This window comes from Microtus ochrogaster, chromosome 15, assembly GCF_000317375.1.
Source record: "Microtus ochrogaster isolate Prairie Vole_2 chromosome 15, MicOch1.0, whole genome shotgun sequence".
Taxonomy (NCBI): Eukaryota; Metazoa; Chordata; class Mammalia; order Rodentia; family Cricetidae; genus Microtus; species Microtus ochrogaster.
In genome coordinates, this window is record NC_022017.1 from 15,336,091 (window position 1) to 15,358,061 (window position 21,971).

At 53.9% G+C, this 21,971-nt stretch overlaps 1 protein-coding gene across 1 annotated transcript in view; it reads right to left on the reverse strand.

Moving 5' to 3' along the window:
* Positions 1-674: 674 nt before the first annotated feature.
* The window catches only part of Cyth4 (cytohesin 4), a 24,026-nt gene continuing 2,729 nt past the window's right edge, over positions 675-21,971 (reverse strand). The window contains exons 2-13 of the mRNA XM_005354235.2: positions 18,691-18,773; positions 18,302-18,366; positions 17,172-17,238; positions 15,799-15,917; positions 14,828-14,908; positions 13,405-13,517; positions 11,730-11,878; positions 6,307-6,418; positions 4,259-4,335; positions 3,394-3,465; positions 2,844-2,998; positions 675-2,187 (exon numbers count right to left, since the gene is read on the reverse strand). Coding sequence (XP_005354292.1) covers positions 2,115-2,187; positions 2,844-2,998; positions 3,394-3,465; positions 4,259-4,335; positions 6,307-6,418; positions 11,730-11,878; positions 13,405-13,517; positions 14,828-14,908; positions 15,799-15,917; positions 17,172-17,238; positions 18,302-18,366; positions 18,691-18,773 — 1,166 coding nt within the window. The 3' untranslated portion in view covers positions 675-2,114. The remainder of the gene's footprint in view (positions 2,188-2,843; positions 2,999-3,393; positions 3,466-4,258; positions 4,336-6,306; positions 6,419-11,729; positions 11,879-13,404; positions 13,518-14,827; positions 14,909-15,798; positions 15,918-17,171; positions 17,239-18,301; positions 18,367-18,690; positions 18,774-21,971) is intronic.

Below are 21,971 nucleotides of genomic sequence, written 5' to 3' on the forward strand. Positions count from 1 at the left end.
CTATGGTCACAGGGCTCTTTGGACCCCCCGGCTTTGCTACAGAGATTTTGGTACACAGTAGGTACTCAGTACATGGGCAAAAAGAAAAAAAGAACAGGCAAGTTGAGCTAGTTCAGCCACAGGGATCCTCAAGGAAGGCGCTAATGGTGGGATTTTAGGCAGGGGCTGTGTGAGGGAGGTAAGAGGTGACCTTAGGACTCAGGAGCGCTGGATCATGAGCTCAGGTGGCAGGGATTCTGGCTTGGCCTGCCAGTGCCTGGGACAGGGCCCGGCACAGCAGGGACATTATATAAACATCTGTGGGAAGACAGTTAGCAAAGGTTACACAACCCTGCCCACACTGGTCCCTGAGCTGGCCTGTATTTTCATCCCCCCCCCCCCCGAGGCAGGGGGATCAGTACCTGTCTTCCGTGTCAGCTCTTCAATCTGTAGACAGTGCTGCCTTTTGGGAAATTCTATCTTTCCTTGGCCATAGCAGAATTAATTCAGCCTAGCCCCTTACCCTGCCCTGAAGAAGCCCAGAGAAAGCCCAAATCCTGGGGGAACTTCTGCCCAGCCTGGCACCTCCCCCAGCGTCCTGAAAATAAGGTTCTAGGGACCCCTGGGTGCTCACTCTTCCTGGATGGAGGGGAGGACCAGGGAGGGGTCAGCGATGACAGACACAATTGCAGAAGGACAGCTTTATGCCCATGAGTTGGATCATGAGCTTTATTCATGCTTCTAAGTGTCAGGACAGGAAATAAACTGATGACCCCACCCCCACCACCCTGGTGCTGGGGAAGAAGCTGAGGATGGGAGGGAGGCAGGGGGGCAACAAAGGTCCCACAGCCTTTGTGCACAACACACGCCAGAGGCAGAGGAATACTTTAGGGTCCTTTAACTCCTAAATGGGGGCAGCTGAGGTGGGCTCAGCTCAAGCCCCCAGGTGACCAGCAAGGGCTCTGTTTGCTGGTGCCCCAGCTCCCAGAGACAAGGAGTCTCACCCCTCCCGCCACACACACCCTATGGGAAGTATGCACGTGTGGGCTGCTTCGGGGGGTGAGGCAGCCTGGCCACCTGCTGCTCCTGCTCAGAGCCCAGGCTGGCCCAGAGCAGAGGAAGCCCCATTTTTTGCAACTTTGCTGAGGAGTTTTCCCTGGATGGGGCGTTCCTCAAACACGTGCTCTGGATAAGAAGCCTCCTCCAGGTGAGGGCTCCGTGGGGACACAGGGGCCTGCTGCGCATGGAAAGCTGGTTTTGTTCTGGCAGGAGGCAGGAACAAGGGCCCAGTCTGTAACCCCTCACTACCCTAGCTCTGCTGGCCAGCCATCTAGTAGTGGTGCCATGGGCAAGAGTCTGTTCAAGTGTGAGTCCCCTGCTACCAGCTGGCTCACCAAGGCCTGCAGGCAGCCCTCCTGGTGGGTATAGCCTACAGCGTTTCCTCCTCTCCCATTTCTCTCAGCTGTAGCTCAGATCTGCCAGCCGCAGATACTGCTACTGCCTAGAGAATCTCCCCTGCACCTCTTCTCATGTCAAAGGCCTTGAAAATGGTGACAGTGGTGTCCTCAGAACCTTCCAGCACAGTCTGTCTGGTTCAGTCACCTGGTGTCCCAGCTTCCCCGGAAGTCAAGCTGACCAAAGGCCAAGATGTTTCCTGTCCAAACCCTGAATTTCTGTAAGACCCAGAGAAGGCTGTGATTCAGCAGAAGGGTGTGTCTGAAGCTCCAGGCTCGGATTTGGGTGTAGGCTGATACCTGGTGTTGTCAGGGAGAGCCTGGCCCAACTGAGGGGTGGGATGCCTCTGAACTGGAAGCTTCCAGGGAATCCATGGTCCTCCTGACGGAGAGGGAGAGGGCGGGACACACCGGTAGTGTGCTCTGGGCTGGTTCATCTCCCCATCTTTACCCTGGGCTGCAGCAGTCCAGGGTGGAGCCTCAGAGGTTCTTCCTGGCTCGCAGCCCTGGTATCAGGGGCTTCCCTGTGAGCTCTGTGCCATCCAAGGTTCTGCATCCCCCATATCCAGTTCCAGTGATGGGGAGGGGTAGGTTTGTGAGCAGGATCAGGTGCAGTGGGTGAGAGGTGTGTCTCCAGATACCACAGGTCCTACCGGCTTGCCAGAGCCACCTCTTAGAAGCTCACTGCTTACTGGCAATCTTCTTTTTCCGAGCAGACAACAGATCATAGAAGGGGACACGGGTGATGCTGGCCCTAGGGGTATGGGAGGAAATGAGACTTCAAGGTTGGCTGGAGCGTAGGACCTCTGGACTTGTGGTTTGGGGTGTGTGACTCCCACAGAGGTGATGGCTCATCCTGCTGCACCGGAAAGGCCAGGGACTGATGTAGAGAAATCCTGCTCTAATAACATTGTCCCTTAGGCAGGCCCAGCAAGAGCAAGACCTCAAGTTTGGAGGTGAGAGCCCAGCAGAGACTCCCCTCAAGACTCCTTTTCTGGCCCCTTTAGAGAACCAGGAAAAGCAAGAGAGCTAGTGTTGAAGTCAGCTGGGCCCCTCACTGTGTGGCCCTGAGCAAGGCTCTGCCATCTCTACGTCTCTGATTCTTCCAGGTCCTAGGACATGGTCTCTGTTCAGTGGCTACACCTGTCTTCTAGCTGACAGGTCTACCACTTGCCCAAGTCTCCCCTCTGACTGAGCTCCTAGCAAGGATTAAGTGCCGCTCCCACTGTGCCCATGAAGCTGGCATCTTTCTTCTGTTCCCTAGGCGTGACATGGAGACTAGGGCAAGAACTCGCCCACCAAAGGCCACCTGGTGGGAGGCCTGGCGTTTGCTTCTTTACAGACAAGGAAAGAAGACCCCGAAGAGGCAGGAAGGTGACAGGAAGTGTTCAGTGTCCTGGCTGCCCTCACCTGATGGCCTCGATCCACTGGTCGCGCTCCTCGGCATTGGCGGCTGAGATACGGTAGGACTCATGCTTCCCCTCCACCACCTTGCCGTCCCCGTCAGTCTTGCATGCCTTTATCTTCTGGCCCCGGCAGCTGGGGTTGTATAACTCCAGGCAGAACTGTGGGAGGTGCCAGGTAAGGGCAAGGTTGGGGGACAGGGCTAGGCCACCCCTGGGGGTTGGCAGACCACAGAGGCAAGAGCAGCATTCCCACTGAATGCCCTTCCCCAACCGCTCAGGGGGAGAGGACACCAGGCACCTACTATATACCAGGCTCCCTAGAATCCCATGTAACAGATGGGGAAACCAAGGCTCAGAAAAGAGCTGTGACTTAAGAGTCCCCCAGTTAGTGCCAAAGTCCAGCCCCACAAGACAACTGAGGCTCGCCGCTAAAATGACACTGACCGTCCTGCTTCCAAATCTCCAGGAGCGACCCTACAGAATAGCCCCGCCTTGTGTAGGGCACCTTGTGGGCACCTTCCCGCTGTACTGGAAATCCCCAGATGGACTCTCACCGGCTTCTTGGGGTCATCCACCTTCTGCACAGAGAGGTTCTCCAGAGGAATGATCCCCCGAGGCTCCTTGTCCTGAGGAAATGACGTCAAGGACAGGATATGTGAGCTTGGGGCCTCCCCAGACCATCTCTCCAGACTACCCAGCCACAGATGGACACAGCACAAGAGCCCTGTTTGGGATCTGGGAGATTAAACATTTTTTTCATTTTTATTGTATGTGTATGGATGTTTAGCCTGAATGCATGCATGTGCATCACATGTGTGCAGTGCCCACAATGGCCAGAAGAGGGCATCAGATTCCCCCCTACCCAGGGATTGGAATTACAGACAGTTGTGAGCTGCCATGTAGGTGCTGGGAATTGAACTCAGGTCCTCTGGAAGAGAAGCCAGTGTTCTTAACTGCTGAGTCATCTCTCCAGCTCATTTATTTATTTGCTTGTTTATTTATCTAGTGATCTATTTATTTTCTAAAAAAGAGTCTTGTTGTGTAGCTCAGGTTGGCCTTGAACATGTTAGGACCCTCCTGTCTCTGCCTTCTCAGTGCGGCGATTATGGGTATGAGTCCCCATGCCTAACCTTTAGGTGATATATCCATCTTTGAACAAGTATTTTTTTCCAGTGCTGGGATTTGACCAGGGCCTCACACATGTTAGGCCCATGCTCTAACCCTGACCTACAGCCCCAGCCCAGGAAATGCAAGTTTAAGTGAGTGCTTCCTCTTGCCCAGCCCCTCCTCCTCATCTGCGAAATGGGAGTAGAGAGGAGCTCAGCACTCTGAAATAGCCTGGCACTCTCAGGTGGTGGCAGGAGCTGGAGGGTCTGTCGTGGCTGGTTGTGTTCCAGTTCCACCTTCCCCCACACTCACAGTGGTGAACTCAAAGTAGTAGAGGCAGTTGTCCGTGAGGATGAACCAGCGTCGCTTCCATGTCTTCACACGGCCGCCTGAAAGAAGCCGGCAGTGCGGTAGGTCAATCTTCCTTCTCCCCATCCCCCGAGCCTCCAGATCCATCCTTTCTATACTCTAAGTGTTAGTGGCTCCCGTCACCCCATTTACTCGTATTTGGGTTCTCAGAGATTAGATAGAGGGGACAGTGGCACTGTCCCCTGCTCTCCCAGGTCGCTGTCACCTGACCCCCACCGGAAGCCACCCAGACCTAGGCTTGCTTTATGTGTTATGGTGCTTAGCATTGACTGTCAGGGTGACAGGCTCTAGAACCATCTGGAAGTAAACCTCAGAGCCTGTCTGTGAGGAAGTTTCTAGATTGAGTCAGCTGAAGTGGGAAGACACACTTTCAATGTGGGCAGCACCATCCCAGGGGCTGGGGTCCCAAACTGCCGTCATTGCTCCGTGCTTCCTGACTGTGCACACGATGTGATCAGCCACCTCAAGTCCCTGCCAGGAGGAGCTCTTCCCTCAGAGCCAAATGCACCATTCCCCGTCTAAGCTGCTTTTGTTAGGTGTGTTGCTGCAGCCCTGGAAACAGCTGACACAGCATTCTAGCGTTGATTCACCAGGCATGGGAAAAAATGAGGAAGTGAATCCATCTGTGGCCATCCAGAAGGAGGAGGGCCAATGGCGATCCTATTTTTATAGATGAGGAAACCAAGGCTAGGAAAAGCTAGGCCATGTGTCCATGTCCTGTCCATTCAAAGTCCAGCGCCACTACCCTGGAGCCCAAGCTCTCAGCCATGCTGCTATGTGGCTGGTACTCTCTGGGTCACTGTCTCCACTGTCCAGCTGCAGACAAATGCTGAAGAGTGGCTTGTGGGGTCGGCCATGAGGCTCTGGTGTCCTGCTGCTGACCGGCTTTGTGACTTGGAGGTACTTTGGGGTGCCGGAAGCTAGTGTCTGGGGCAGCATAGGAGGCCCTGAGGCCTGTAGGAGGAGAGACTGGGGTACGGTGATGGACAAAAGGCTTGGGGGGCATCTGGGATGAGGGTGAGTCTGCCATAGTCTAGGCACATGGTAAGTGATGGAGGCTGCCTGGCTGAGGCCCTTCCCCCAACATGAGGCATTTTTTCCTCACCCGCCTTGGAAGACCGCAGTCCCTGGCTGGCTGGTCCTGCTGAGGGGCTCCTGGGAGTATTCCTGGAGGAGGCAGGACTGGCTGCTTCCCTCAACCGCTGCACTTCCCATGGCCCTTTGTCTGAGCTACATCCCATCTCCCCCTCCTCTTACTTCAGGGACATCCAGCCCTCTGCTGCCCCAAATGTGACACTTGCTGGCTGTGTGGCCTTGAGAAGTTGCCCTAACCTTGCCGAGTCTTGGCTTCCCGAGAATGGCCACCCAAAGGTCAGGCTGTTGGAGGACCAGCATCTCATGTTCAGTAGTCCTGCTAGGCTACTAGTCTGCTAGACTTTTCTCTCCATCCTCTGGGAGGAAACAGAGATGTCCATGGAGCCCCTGTCTCTCACTGCTCCCTTACATCCAGCCTCCCCCACTACCTGCATCCCAAGACAGAAGGATGGGAGGAGGGTAGGTGTTTTTGTGTGTGTATGGGTGGGTGAGCATATAGATGGATGAAGGGATGATGGGCAGGTGAAAGAATGGATGGGTGGATAAAAGGTGTGTGGGATAGGTAGATGGGTAGGTGGAAGGATGGATGAGTGGATGGACCAATGGGTGGAGGGGTGGGTGATGGATGGATACATAAGTGTATAGCTGGGTAGACGATGGGTGAGAGGCTGGCTAGGTGGATGGATGAGTAGGAAGATGAGCAGATGGGCAGGGCAATGGGCGGGGAGCTGGATGACTGGGAGGGTGGTGAGTGGAAAGGTAGAATGGGCAAGCAGACTACTGGGCCGGGGGTCAGGTAACCTAGCGCTGCACAGGTCCCCTCTTGAGGTATATGTGCGTGTGTCAGCCACATGTGTGCAAGTGAACCTATCAGAGTGTGTGCACAGAGGTCTTACCCAGCTTGAGTAGCCAGCCTTCACGGTCAGGATTGAAGAAGGTATGGGTGAGGTCACCGCCGTCATCCTCAGGGATGGAGAAGGGCTCACTCTTGATGCTGTCAAAGAGGTTCTGTCCAGGAAGACAGGAAAGATGGGTTCAGTCCACTGGGTTTGGGGGCTGGGCCGCCTGGCCTGGGTGGCCTTGTGAAAGCCTTCCCTGTCCCTCAGGTAACTGGTGCTCTCCTTTGCACTGGCCACACCCACACCTTTGTGTCCCCTCCCCTCCGTGTTGCCTCAGGACAGAGTGAACAAGGTGGATGCCTTAGGTTGGCACATGGGGACAGACACACATACACACCCTCCCCGGGGCACAATAGCTGGAGTAGGGACTATTTCAGGCAGTGCTCATGATGGGAGATGCCCCTCTTCTACTTAGGTAGACAGTAGAACCTTCTAGATAACACATGCTGAGTGAAGATAGGTGAGACCCTGGGGAGGAGGGAATTGACAGCTTGAGGCCCAGCAGGGGAGGTCTGTAGTGGGGTGCTGACCATAGTTTCTATCCAGGATGGTCTCTGGTTACAGGGATTGGGATGGAGAGGGCCCCCCAAGAGCTGACTTCAGTCCTTCATAGATGACCATAAAAAGCTGCTTAAATATACAAGGAATGACCCTGGAGGGTGATGCACTCTCTGTCAGGGAAGGTATGCAAGCCAGAGATAAGATGGTTCCTACCCTAGGGAAAGGTGTGGGTGCAGACCCCCCAGAGTGTTTCGAACCTAGGGAAAGGTGTGGGTGCAGACCCCCCAGAGTGTTTTGAACCTTCTTGGGGTGTTGGTCTCCTCCAGTGCTGGGACTGGACTTCTAACATTCTAACTTGCTCGTGCTTGTTAAAGCCAGAAGGCTGTGTTCAGCCATAGCCTCTCAATGCATCTGGCTTTGCAGTGATGTCTCCTAGGACTGTACGGATGATTTCACAGCTTGATGTATATATGGGAGGGTGGGTATGTAGATGGACGGGTTGGCAGATGAATGAATGCCTGACTCTCACTATTTACTGCCATCCTGTCCTTTGTCCAGGGGTCCCCACGTGGAGAAGACCTAATGCTAGTTTTCCTGAGTCTATGGAGGTGGGGCTGGAGCACCCTCCAGCTAAGCCTTTAAACGTCCCCTCTCGATCTCACTGTGGTGTGGGGGTGAGAGAAAAGTGGGGACCAGCTTCTTTTGGGCTGGGGGGGAGGGGGGAGCATGTGGTTGCGGGGGTAGCAGGCTTTGCCTTAGGAATCCCCAGGCAGCTGACTGGTACAATGGGCATCCGAGACAGGAAGGCCTGAGCAGTAGCTGAGCTGCCAGCTCAGACAAGTATTAGGGAGGCCTGAGGAGGCGTCGGGCTGGCAGACAGGGCCTCAGCCTCTGCTAAACCCACAGGGGTACCTGGAAGTTTCTGTGGTCACAGTATCATGGTGCATACGAAACAGCAGCACCCCCATACTTCCTGTGTCTTGAAAACACCTTGAAGGCATTGTCACCGAACAAACCACTGCATAGAGACCTCTTGGGGCCCTGGGTGTACAGCATGGCCCATTTCCCTGGGCTCTGGGGCCCTGTCCCAGGATCCCCTCTCCTCTCTTTCTGTCTAGGTTGGTCAGTGAATTGGGTACCCTCTTTAATCCCCAGGTTCCAGGAAGGGACAGTCACTTCCCTTTGGCTGTTTAGAGCCTTTCTGCTTGTGTGCAGAAACTAATTTAGATAAAGACATATGACCCCAACCAGTCAACAGGACTTACTTCCAGGGGTTTAGTTTTGCAGGGAGAAGCTAGTAGCCTGGACCTACTTGGGTATCTTTGCAGTAGCCAGGATCTAAGAGATAACCACTGTGCAGGACCGAGCTCCCAGATCTAGCCATACCCAAAGCCGACAGTCTAAAGGCGAAGGGATCCCTGTTCTTTTTAGTGATATTAGTTGTGATTCTTCCATCCAGTGTGGCAGGACAGAAAGGCGTGAAGAAAGAGATATCGAAATTTACATATGATGGACCAGCAAGATGGGTTAGTGGGTGGAGGCGCCGCTAAGCCTAATGACCCGAGTTGGAGTCTTTGGAGGGAGAGAACCGACTCCCGCAAGTCGTCCTGTGACCATCACATGTATACTGTGGCAACACGTAAGGGACAGAACACACAGAAGAACCCCCATCTCCAAATGCTGGAGAAGGTGTGAGGAACCCCAAAGGGACTCCAAAGGATGAGGGCCGGTGGCCGGCAGCTCATGACTCTCAGGCCTGTCTCAGCTCTCCAGCCCTCCTCCTTTCTCAGAATGCTTTTTTCTTCCTTAATAAACCCGATCTCTCCCATTATCCTTGTGTCCCTGGCCCAGTTCTTTGCTCCAGGACACAAGAGCCTGGAAATCAGTGGATATGCCTTGTGGATTCAGGTCCTCCTCTGCGACAGGAGAGGTAGCATGCTCAGGTCCCCTGTCCTCAAGATGCTACCTTCTAGTTTCTGCAGGAGGCAGAGCTCCAGAGTCAGGCAGCAGCTGGGACTCTCTTATTACAAACACGAAGCCTCAGCTCAACTACCTCCAGTGGTGCCCTGTGACTTTAGCTGGACCCTGGGAATGGGGGGACACAATAGCAGCATGCCTAGGACACGGCCTGCTCTGACAGGGAGGCCCAGAATGGCCCAGGGAGGAGCTGGGGTTCATTCCTCTTTAAGTACTTTTAAGTACTGTGTCCCAGCCTGCCTGTCCTCTGTAGCCACGATACATCTCTCATAGTCTATCCTACAAGGACACCCTCAGGGGCTGCGTGACCTTGGGGTGACCTCTTGGGATATGTATATCAGTGTAAATTTACTTCTGCCTCTTGGTGCACTTTAATGCATTTTGGGGCTTCCTAGGTCCATGGAGAACTGACTTCTGCAACGGGATAATATGACCCTGGGTTCTGGCTTCTAAAATATTCAAATGAAGCCAGGGAAAAGGTGAGAGGATCCTGGGTCCATGTGGCTGCCTATGAAAACCTGGGATTGTTCTTAGAGCAGGCCTGGGCACTCTGTGACAGAGCTGGGGGAGATTCTGGTCCACCAGCCACTCCCCATGCTATCCCTGCTTGAGGGCTTCCAGAGTCCAGCTCCCAGCTGAAAGACAGGCAGCCAGCTGGCTGAGGCTCTGCTTGGCTCTGCTCTTTGCCTGGCTTTGTGTTGCTGACCAGGGCACGGGGCCCTTCCCAGGCCTCCTGGGCAGGGCGGAAGCTACATGGAGATGACCGAGTAGGCCACCTGCAAGAAAGTCCCAGCCTGAGGACATGAGGAGGGGATGATGTGGAGGGAGGCTCTCTGGGTGGAAGGTAGGAATGCGCAGTCAGCGGGAGGCCTTGCACGTTCAGGGCACATGTCAGACGCATGCTGTTTCCGCCCCCAAGTGTGATGAAATGCCTGTATTTATAGCCTGCTCTCAGGCTAATTTTGTTTGGTTGGTTTTGGTTTTTTCTCTTTGTTTTTTGACTTCTTTTTTTACTTATTTGCTTTGAGATGGCATCTTCTGTAGCCCAGGCTAGCCTCAAACTTGCTGTGTAACCAAGGATGCCTTTGAACTCCTGGTCCTCCTGCCTCCTCCATGCTGGGATTATAGTGTGTGCTACAAAGCCTGTTTTTATACTGGGGACTGAACCCAGGGCCTTGTGCATGCTTGGCAAGGATTCTACCAGCTGAGTCGCAATGCCAGCACATTCTGAATTGTTCTTTCTGATGACATGGGCTGCCTTTATGTCTGGGTTTAAACAGGACAGACCCTACCCTTAATGTTAAAAAAAAAGACTGCTTACAGCAGCCGTGATTCAGGTTGATCACCCCCACTCTCAGAGGGCACAGTGGATTGAACCCCAGGGAACCTCCCAAGGCTACTCAGCAGGGGATAGGGGAGATGGGGCTGCTCAGAGCTCTGGTGGTGCTGTAGCAATCCTTATACGCAGAGTGGTTCCTGAAGGACCCGTGTTCTGTGGTTTGAGGGGATGGCTCTGATCTGGGGCTGTGTCCTTGCTCACCTCTCTGATGACTTTGATCCTGGGGAGACTTCTGTGCTCTGGGTACCAGGGTTCCTCTCCTTGTTGAACCGTATGACTGATTCTCACCAGGCCAAGTGTCTGGTGTTGCCAATCATTGGCTTCCATGTTCCTGAGGCTGGCCTTCACTCACATCTACTGCATCTCAGGGGATCACACTGGATGCTGACCCTTCCCAGCTAAACCCTGCTTTCTCCTTCCGGAATGCCCTTGCCCTGCTCCTCTGGGAAGATTCTTGTACTGGCTGGTTTTGTGTGTCAACTTGACACAAGTTAGAGTCACCAGAGAGAAAGGAGCCTCAGTTGAAGAAATGCCTCCATGAGATCCAGCTGTAAGACATTTTCTCAACTGTTGATTAATGGGGGAGGGCCCAAGCCATGGTGGGTGGTGCCCATCCCTGGTCTAGTGGTCCTGGGTTCTATAGAAAGCAGACTGAGCAAGTCATGTGAAGCAAGCCAGTAAGCAGCAGCCCTCCATTGCCTCTGCATCAGCTCCTGCCTCCAGGCTCCTGCCCTGCTTGACTTCCTGTCCTGGTTTCCTGTAGTGATGAACAGCAATGTGGAAGTGTAAGCCAAATAATAAACCCTTTCCTCCCCAACTTGCTTTCTGGTCATGGTGTTCAGTTGCATCAATAGAAACCCTAAGACAAATCTTATCTGGGTTTCTACGCTCAGTGCAGAAGTCACCTGCTCTTGCCAAGTTTCTGGGGGTGACACCTTTGCCTGTCCCCCAAGATCTCTTTGTAGCAAAGCTCCCACAGTCAGCATGAATGACATCAGTGAACTTAGGGAGCTGATTGCTGATGCAATTTATGTGTAGATCCCTTCCCATTAAACCTCCGATTTGGTCTAGGCAGGACCAGCATAGAGTCATCCTGGGTCCCTGTGCCCAGAACAGAGTTTGGTGCGGTGTAGTGAGATGGGGTGTTGGGATAATGGAACACGAGGCTTGGGCCTAGCCCTGCTGTAGAGCTAGTGGGGATTGTGAGAGACTGACTGTCTTCCTCTGAGGACCCCAGCCAAGCATTTTCTCCTCCTGACTTGCAGAGACTCTGGGATTCTGACCTTAGGAGGCACTGTCCCCTTTTATTGGGAGGGGGCAGCTCAGGATGGATCCTAAGGCCTGTGCATGCTTTTGAACCTCACTCCCGGCCCGAAGTATCATTTGGGGGGTAGCATGAATAGCGCTTGGCCAGAGTTCCCCAAATTCTGTATAGGAGGACTTCCTGGAGTCCACCTGCAGCTATCCTTGTAGAGATGAGGCCATGTTGAGGAGGCCCACCTCCCAACAGCGACTAGCCTGGCGGACCCTCATGCCCTCTGCCTTGGCTCTGCCTCGGAGGGGTGCGACTCCCAGAGGACCAGTAAGATGGTAGTGTTCTCACCCTCAGCTGCTCCTCAGGCAGGTCGCTGCCATTGTTAATGCCGCGGTTCATGGACACGAAGCGCTCGAAGGGCGGTCTGTCCCGGACGTTGGGGTTGTGTAGGCCAGTGTTGAGCATGATGACCGAGAAAGACAGCACGTAGCAGGTGTCTGTGGAACCTAGCACTGGTCACCATCCGGGCCCAGGTTACCGTCCCCTCCTCTGTCCCAGTCCTAGTAAGGCCCTGAAGGTTCACCCTGTCCCTGGCTGACGTTGGCAGACATTCAGGGCCCAGCCTCCCCCTCCCACCCTTGCAAACTTCAGCTGCAGCTTCTGCAGCTCTGCCCCCCTGAGGCTACGCCCTCCTTCCCTTTCAGATCCAGCTTGCCATCAGCTGCAGCCCTTCCAGGCCCGCCCACTCTGTTCTCTGCCTCCTGGGAACGGGAGCTCATTGTTAGCTGCCCTGCTAGTTAGTAGCTTGTTCTGAGCTGCCTGGTGGGTCATGCTGCCAGCAGCCTGCTGCATAGGCCAGACCACAGGCTTGGGGGTGTGGCTGCCGTTCTGGGTCTTCTGAGGATCCAGAACCTGAGGGGGCCAGTTCCAACCCCTTGACCTTCAGCCTGCTTCTGTGACTCTTGAAAGCTGATGTTATAGAAAGTGATGATTCTCCCTCCCACAGCTGTGGTCCCGAAGTGTGCTCAGCTCTCAGCACCCCCAGGCCTCTCCTGGGAGACAGATGCAACTACACCTCCATCTTAAAGACGAGGCACTGAGGCACAAGGACGGCGAGTCATATGCTCCAGGTCACACAGTGACAAACTGATTGGCTGATTAAAATGCCTTCCATTCTACCCAGACTGATTGACTGAGGGTCTCACTTGAAACCCAGCTGGCCTTGAACTGGCAGCGATCCTCCTGCCTCAGCCTCCCTAATGCTGATGTTAGAGATGGATGCCACCACCCCTGGAAGTCACAAATAATCTTGGGTTTAGGTCTGTGAAACCTGCAGGCAAACAAATGCCAGTTCTTAGGTTGTGGCCAAGTGTGGCAGAAGCTCCAGGGGCTTCTGTCCTCCGCACAGCAGAAAGGGAACAGTCTGCCCTGGGACAAGTTGCTTCTTGTCAGACTCTGAGTCACGCTTCACCAGGGACAATCTGCTGCTGAGCTTAGAGAATGATGTTGGGATCTGATGCTCCTGACAAGAGGATCCAAAGGCCCTGTGCGTATAAAAGTGCTGCGAAAACCGGAACCTTCTCTATTGCTGTGTGGTAGCTCCAGAGCAAAAGAAGAGGCACAGCCAGTTGGCTGTGGCGGCCCCTCCCTCATCCTGTCCCTCTCCCAATATGTGGTTACCCTTGGAGATGGGGGTGACTGAGCCTGCTGGTCACCTGCTCTGCTCTTTGCCCCTTATCTGCCCTTACAAGGATGCACTGGGCCCTTTAAGTGAGACATGAAAATGTTTCCCTTATCGCAAGTTCCTAGAGAACTCCTAGTTATCCTTGAGAGCCTCACCCAGACCAGCCTTCCCCTGCGAAGCCTTCCTGTACTCCACACTCCCACACGCTGGTCTGTCTTTCCCTGCTGCCTCTCCCCAGGCTCATGCTCTAGGCAGGCATGGAGTCAGTGCCCAGTGAGGGTTTAGTAAGGACCCGAACTAATGGCTAATGTGTTTAGATAAAATGAGGAGCTTTGTCACCTGTGGACCGGAAGACACCTGGATTGCAGAGGCAGTAGCGAGCAGCAAAGGCCTCCATCATGCGGTCAATCTTTTGGGCCTCACCAGGTAACCGGAAGCTCCACAGGAACTGCCTAGGGGGATAGGGCCATGGTCAGTGAAGCAGATGGGGCTCTCAGTAATACCAGGCAGTGCCTTGCCTCTGTCCCTGCAAATGGGAACCTCCTCTACGTTCCAACACAGGGAAGGTGGGTTCAGATGTGAAGGGGCCAGGAGCACAGGAGGACATGAAGTAACACTTCTTACAGAGACTTGGGGTAGAGCAACAGGCTCTGGCTGTGGGGCCCTGGGCAGCGACTCTCCTAGATGGGTCTCTCTGTCCTGGGACCTAATCTTCCCCCAGTTCTGGAAGCTTATGATTTGGTGTCAGCTAAGTTTTCTTGTCTCCACAGGTCAAATAAACCTGCTTAGCAAAAGCTTATTGAATGAGTCAAAGAATGAATGAATGAATGAATGAATGAATGGCTAGAGATGAGTGCTTCCTAAACTCTTCCTCCAGGAAGCCATACTCTCTGGATGGATGCTAGTGACCTCTTCATTCAAAGCCCAGATCAAATGACTCTCTTGGGAGCAGACATCCAAGCCTTCTCAGCAGCAGCTTTAAGACTCCCTAAGAGTTCTAGGCCAGCCTGCTCTACAGAGCTAGTTCCGGGACAGGCACCAAAGCTACAGAAAAACCCTATCTAGAAAAACCAAAAAAAAAAAAAAAGACTCCCTAAACAACCTGAAGTTTTACTAAGACTTAACAACTGACTCGTGGAAGTGACCAGCAATGACTGGTGACAAGTCCTTCCTCATTTAGTCCTTCTGCCTTCTGGATTTGGTACTGATTTGACTCAGGGAATCTGTCTTCATTTTCCTTTTCTGCATCTTGTTTTCTTTCTTTCTTTTTTCTTTTCTTTTTTAAAGAGAGGGTAGCCCAGGTTAGCCTGGAACCCACTACGTAGCATAGGTTGGCCTGGAGCTCACAGCAATCTTCTTGCCTCAGACTTCCCAGTGCCTTGATTACAGGTGTGAAGCACCACACCCAGCTGTGAGGTTTCTTATTTGTGCCTTGCCCTGGGTCACATGGGGAATGAGGACATTATGGTTTGGGGCTTGTGCTGCTAACTCGGGGCTCCACACTGGGCCCACGGATGTGAAAGCACAAATAGTGGTGAGCATTGGAATCGGGCAATCACAAGTCATAGCAGCCACGTTCTACACGGAGCTGGGCGCAGGTATGTACCTGTGCTAGTCTAAAAAGTGCTAGAACGCAGTACTAGAGTCCCCAGATGGCCGGGAGGAAAGGCGGTGGCAAGTCTCTCAGGCCTTAATAATGGTGGCAGAGCAACGAGAGGCAGCTGCCCTGGGCTGGATCCCCACCCCCACCCCTACCACTCACCTGAGGGCCTGAACGAGGTTGAGATTGGCAAACTCATGGCAGTCCACAAAGGCCTGTAGGACCTGCAAGTTGATGGGGTCCCTGGAGGGGGACAGGAGAAGGGGGAACACTTGTCAGCTTGCACACATACAATCAGCCCTGGGTGACGGTAAGCTCTGGGTTTGGACCTCTTGGGCCTCTTAGTCAAGTTCTCCCTTGGTCACTTCCTGCCTGGTGACCCTGCTCAAGTCCCTGAACATCCCCACATCCGAGTTTCCTCATCAGCTGCAAGAAAAGCAAGGTTCTCTGTTTCCTTCCTCTCCCCCCAGCTCTCAGGTCAGGAACCTGTGTGCCACGTCACCCAGAAAGTATGGGAAAAGGGCTGGTGACTCCTGAGCCTCCTCTCCTGTGGCCTAGCCCTTCTGCCAGTCAGGTGCTCCTGTCCAGAGCCTCCACGGATCCCCCTGCCTCATCCCCTTCCTTCCTTCCTCCCTCACACTCCTTCATTCTCTTCAGCCTGCTGTGAGATGAGCCGAGCCGCTCTGCCCTAGGGCCTCTGCTTTGATTGCTCTCACTGCCTGGAATCTTCCAGTGTGCATTGCCCCCACCTCCACGTGGACAGAAACCAGAGCTCCAGCTCAGAACCCTCCCGTCTTTGCCTCTTTTCTGCCTTCCGTGTACCCGACAGAGCTCATTTCTGTCCCTCTCTCTTGAAGGAAGCTCCTGTCCCTGAAGACAGGAGCTTGACCATCTCCTCTATTCTATACTCTCTCTTCTATCTCCTCTATAGCTGCCATTCGGAAGGGAGCTCAGATCACAGGAGACGCAAACAGCATACTGAATGAATGAATGAATGAATGAATGAATGGTCCAGCCTTGGAGCCAGTGCTCATTTCAAGTCCTAAGCATGATGGCTTTCTTTCCAAGCACCCCAAGTGGCACTTCCACCCACACACCCCCACTTTCCCGCTCCCTGTGTGGGGTCCTCTTACTTTTCCCCCAAGTAGGTGCCAATGGCTGTCTTGTTGAGGCCGTCACCCTTGTACAGGAACTGGGCGATATCCTGGACACCAGAGGTCAGCAGCTTGTGCTCAATGAGATACTGGATGCCCTGGAGGTGACACAGAGACCATGTGTGCCCCAATAGCATAGGCCTCTGGCTCCCCGGGGAGGAGGGGTGCCCTAGAGCTGCCTTTGGAAGGTGGTGACCTCCCCATCTCTGGAGCTGTGCTAAGTGATACATGTTTGTGCCATGTGCTTCCCAGGGTCCCTCCAGCCTGGCGTGCTTAGACTACAGCCCCCCGCGGCTGCCGGGAGTCGCAGTGCTAAGATTCGGTGATTCAGCCTCTCCTTTTGTTTCCTCCAAGTTCATGTTATTTCAAATAGTTTCATTTCATCACACTAGCAGTCGGTGCCCATTGTGTAAAAGTCACACAAACCAGCTAAATCAGAAGGGGAGGAGATGGTACAGACCCCACCTGGGAGGTAGCCAGCTTCCATGGCAATGACCTTCACGCCCCTTCTCTAGGAGATGGGAGGGCATACCCTTGCCTCTTGTCACCTTGAAGCTAGCTTTGCTCATATGATAGGCTTTTGAGCCCCTCTCATTGCTGCCCAGGCTCAAAGAGTCATCCTCCACCATGTGTGGAGGACATGGGGTGATCTCTGGTGTTTGGCTCCTTGTGTCCCTACTGCTCCTAGATGGAAGGCTGACAGAGCTGGGAACATATGTGCATGTCTGTGTGAGGGCCAGTAAGGGGAGCAGTGGTCCAGGGCTGTGCCAGGGGACTGTGTGCCGCTGAGACAGTCTTAGCCAGAGCTTGGCATTCCCTGTGGCTGCCTGGACCCTTGCCCTGGTTCAGTGTGTGGCTTCCTTCTGTGCCTGCCCCTTCTGGAGAGCGAGCCCATGGCCACCTGGCAGAGGGAAGGGCTGGAGGCTGGCTCTGAGATCATGAGCAACCAAGCTTTAGAATATGTTTCTGTAGCCGGGGCTTGGAAGACATGCTAGGGAAAGAGTTTGCCATCTAAGGGCCTCACTGCTCAAGCCTGTTCCAGAGGAGGGCATAGGGCCAGGGAAGAAAGGGAATGGGTCCAAGTTGGGGGGACTTCACAGCCTCCCATTTTGGGGCTGCAGTGCTGTGCAATGGACAGAGACAAGCCTCAGTTGGGGACCAAAGTCTTGGCCCCGAGGGGTTCTCAGCTGTCTGCTCTGTTGGGTGGGTTGTGGGATCAGCTGTGAAGGTACCCAGAAGGCAGCCTCCTCCTCTAGCTTTGCTGTGCACATTGGTGAGGCCCATGTCCCCCTCCTTTGGCCATCCAGATGCCCACTTCGGTGGGATCCATGTCCCCTCCCCTGGATGTGTACCTTGGCAGGGTCCATGTTGAATTTCTTCCTCCCAATACACATCTCCTTCTCTTTCTGCGCCATCCGGCTGTGAACAGGGAGATACAAGCATGGTGGCTCCGGACGCTGCTGTCCCCCACAAGACCTCAGGGGACCTTCCTCGGGAAGGTCAACATGCCTTTGGAACTCGACATGTAGCCCCAGCCCCTGAGTCTGGACCACCTGGGAATGGGGTGGGGGGCATCGAGGGGTGCGGCTGCAAGCAGAGCTCATTGGGGAGGATGCAGAAGGCTGGGGAATGATGGGACCAGCGAGAATGTGGGCTCCAGAGGCTGCTTCCAAGCATAAGACTTGCTATACTCTGGGACCTGGCCACTAGGGGCAAGTCGCTTCTTCCCTCTCAGGCCTCAGTTTCCTTCTCTGTAAGAACCGTCCGCTGCCCTCACCCAGGGGATGCGTATGTGCATACATGCATGGGCATGGGCAATAGATGGTGGAGAGGCAGAGGCCTCGCGGGTGGGGCAGGGAACCGGCAAACCATGTGTAGTTCTTTAGTTCAGTGTCTTAGAGTTCTAGTGGGCGTGTCCAGCCCACTGGCCGCGCCTGGCTACATTTGGCCCTGGAGAGCTATGAACATCCCCCAACACAAAGGTAAACTTACTTAAAACACTGAGGGTTTTTTTTTTTTCCAGTTTGTAGCTGAAATGTTGTTGTGTTGGTTTTACAGTGTTGAGAGGCTGTGGTCTAGGATACTGTGTGAGAACCTAACCTCCTTATACAAATGGGGAAACTGAGGCCCAGGGAGACAGCCCTGTCCTAGGACAAAGAGCCAGCAGGAGCCGTCCTATGGGAGGAATGAGGGACTTGGGGATGGGGGAGCAGTAGAGCCTACTCCAGGTCAGGTTTTTGGTCCCCAGGTACCAGCGTTCCTTCACCCTCATCCAAGGGGATGTTTCTTTGCTCATTTGGTTCCAGCTGCCCCGATCAATAATGTGTAGGGTGATTGTATGGGGAGGTGGGGTGCAGGCGGAGAGGGTGGAGGTCACTTGGGGAGTGTCTCAGACAGTCTAGATGGAGCTGTGGTACCGTCTGTGGCACATGGGGACTGAGGTGTACCCGGGAACTGTCTTCCCACAGGCTGGGCCCCTCACCTCTCCTCGGTGCTCTCGAAGCAGTCAATCTGAGCGAACACATCTGCGATTTCATCCTTCAGCTTCTGTGGACACACATGCGAGGGGTGGCCCAGAGGTCAGGATGGTCCTGCAGTTCCCACTCTGCCTGGGGTTCAGGCCTCTCCCTTTGTGCCTCACTCAACCATCTCGGATCCTCTCCTTCCTGTCCCCCTTCCCCTTGAGAGCAGGAGCTCAATGGCTCTGGGTGCCCTTGTCCCTCCACCAGCCCTCGCCTCAGGAGTGGGAGTCCCTGTGACCTCACTTGACGTGTGTGTGTGTGTGTGTGTGTTTGTGTGTGAGCGTGAACATGTATGAGTCTGTTGAGTGTAAGGGTGTGGGTCTATGAATGTGAGCACGTGTGCACACACCTGGATGTCTTCCAGTAGTTGCTTCCGGTGCCATTTGATCTGCTGTAGCTCCTTGGCCTCCCCACTGCTGAGCTCGGCGAGATCTGAGGAGAGAGGAGGATCATTTGGTTCTGCATCCCAGGGCTCCTCCTGGGAAGATCCATGGCTCTGGAGCTAGTGGAACACTTGCTGTTACCCCTGGGGCCTGACTGGATGCTACCAGCACTGACAGGTATTCTTGGTCATCCCTGCCCAGATAGGATACGTCTCCCTCATAATTCCCCACTTCTGTAGCCCCACTTCTCCACCAAAATTCCTTTCACTCCCTGAAGAAAGATTTCCCATGGCCATTGTGGGGTCACCAGGCCACACCTAGCTGCAAGGGAGGCTGGCAAACGAGCTTTATGGGATTTTCCTGTTGTCCTGACTTTGTAACAAGGGAAACAGAATGGGGGGGGGGCATTAGTTTCTGCTCTCAGACACTGTGACCCAGAAAAGAGAAATAAAATGACTAAGGTTGCACAGGGGCGAAGCCACAAAGCCTGCCGGGACCCTGGATTGGACAGGCTTCTAATCTTGTGCTATCCTACTGACCCCCAAAACAAAGTGAGACCCGTGGTCCTGGAGCTAGTATGACCCTGACCCCCCCACCAGGACAATGCTCCCCATTCTACCTACCACACTCTAGTCAGAACCTCCACAGAGCCAGACATGGCAGTTCACACTTGTGATCATGACATTAGGAAGCTGAGGCAGGAAGATTACAAGTCTGATGCCAGTTTGGGTTATAAGGTGAGACTCAGTCTCAAAAAAGAAAAGAAAAATGCAAACCATGCCCAACAATGTGGGCAATGTGGGCTGCTAAGGAGCTCCAGGCCTTCCCAGAAAGACCACGAGGAAGATCTTGGTCAGGGCACCTGGTCACCACTTCCTATAGTTCAGGAAGAGAGGGCACCCCTGAATTCCTGGCAGTAGTGACTAGTGGAAGCCAAGGCCAAGAGAAGGGACAGTAGAAAGATGGGGGCACAAGTTGGGAGAAGACATGGGTAACTTTATGGAGGAAGGTGGGCATGGAGTTACAGGGTTACCAGCAGGCGGGCAGGCAGGAAGGGCATGAAAACACAACACCACTAATGACCTGGTCACTTGGTTCACCAGCCTCCTAATGGGCCACCTTGGTTCTGGCACATTGAAGGAAGTAGCCACATGGTGTGGCAGGAAGCTGGACTCCTTCCTGGGTGCCTTGACTACCACCCATCAATGTCCAACCAAGCAACAGCGGACTCTGGCCCTGTGCCATGATTTCTCCGGAAGGTCCATGGACTTGAATGTTTGCTTTAGCAAAGATTATTCAGTCTTTTATTTTTATTTTTATTTTTGTATTGCTAAGGATAGAACGAAAGGCTTTGAACATGCCAGACAGATTCTCGACCCCTGAGCCCCATCCTGGTCTGCCATTCATGTTGGCTGGAGTCCACAGAGGCTCAGGCACACATGGGTAGCTCCGCTCCTTTACCCAAGGGCTTTCACACACCACGGGACCATGTGAAACCAAAGAGCCTCTTTTGCAGCAAAGGTCGCATGCAGTGGGACCTGCTTGTCCCCACACTTATCACCGGCAAGGCCTGCTGGTGACAAGAATGGAGCAGCCTCATGACGGTGCAGCGGAGAAGGTCCCCTACTTGGATGGCCCCTCCAGGATGCTTGTCGCCCCTCTCCGTGACACATGCAGCTGGTTGCAGGGCTCCTTAGGCAAGAGTGCTGCCCTGGTAGGCTTGACAGAGCTTTCTTTTTATCCCTGAAAGGCTAGAGGTCTTGTTCAAGGCGGGCCAGAGAGGAGTATGACACAGTCTCATTGAAATCCTAGCTCCTGAACAGCCAAGGAAACCAATCCTTGGGATTTTTTTAAAGGGGGTTGTTTTCTGTTTAAGACACAGAAACTCAGGAAGATGAGGTGACATATCCCAGGTCAGGCAGTTGGGAAGAGGCAGTGTGGCATTCCAGCAGGGTTACAGACACATAGCTCTGCCCAGGTCAGGCAGGTTTGTGTGTGTGTGTGTGTGTGTGTGTGTGTGTGTGTGTGTGTGTGTGTGTGTGTGCATATGCACGTGCATATCTGTGTTGGGGAGTGAACGAGCATGTGTGCCTACCTGCACAGAGACACTTTCTCTCTTCCTTCTTTGAGACAACGTCTCTCACAAACCCAGACTGGCTGGCCAGCAAGCACAGCCTGGGTCCCAAATAACTCTGAGAATTTCCATCCACTCAACCTCTTCCTGAGCTTTTGGGGTGCATCTCAACCTCAAGCACCTTGATGCCACCTCTGTCTAGCCCTTGACTCCCCCCGCCCCAGTAACCAGGTCCTGTCAGTCTTCTGTTTCCATGGCCTCTACCATTATCCGATTACCGAGGTGGAAGCTGGGCTTTCCAATGCCACCATGCCCCCGTCTGCGTGCCAGCTCTGGGTGCTCCCCAAACCTGCTCTTCAATTGAGGACCCACTGTATGCCTTCTTCTATCTCTCAATCCCCACTGTTCTGCAGAAGGGGTTTCTAACTTCCTCCTATGTATGATACTCTTGGGGTTCAATGGCCTCCCTCAGTTGGCACAGCTGGATGGTGACAGGGCTGGGATTCATATTCCACCCACCTGGGGCAGGAACCGCCAACCCTCCTGTAACCTTGCGAAACCCATAAGCCTGGGTGTCCTGACCCTGTGCCAATCGCAACAGCGTGAAAATGATGAAGATGCATGAATGAGCCTGCAGCAGGACCTCCTTTGAGGGAAACTGAGGCATGGGAGGGGTTGGAAATCGATACAAGGAACTAGGATTCCTAGGGGAGTGGGCAGTGTAGGGGCAGTGAGGGGTGGCCTGAACCTTGCCCTCTGAACCTTGCCCTCTCAGCCATACCCAGGCTCTGTGGTGGCAAAGGATTCAGGGACCCTCTGAGGAAACTGTCCCCTTTCCCCAAGTCTTGTCTCCAGTGAGGTTCAGCTGTTCAAGTACATCTGAACCACAATCTCTGGGCTGCTGCCCCAACACAGGCCATGTGGGCCACAAGGACCCTCTGACTTTTTATCAGGCCACTCATCAAAACACAGAGCCCCCCGCCCCCCAATTCCTGATCTAAGGATCTAAGATCGGGGGTAATGTAGACACTGCCAGACAGGGGTCTCTGATGTGACCCACCAAGGGTTGGGTTTCAGGCACTGGTGAGGGTCCTGGGAGAGGCTGTTTTGAAGCAGTACAAACACTAGAAACATACAGACATATCACCATAGGATGAGTATCCGATCCTTCCA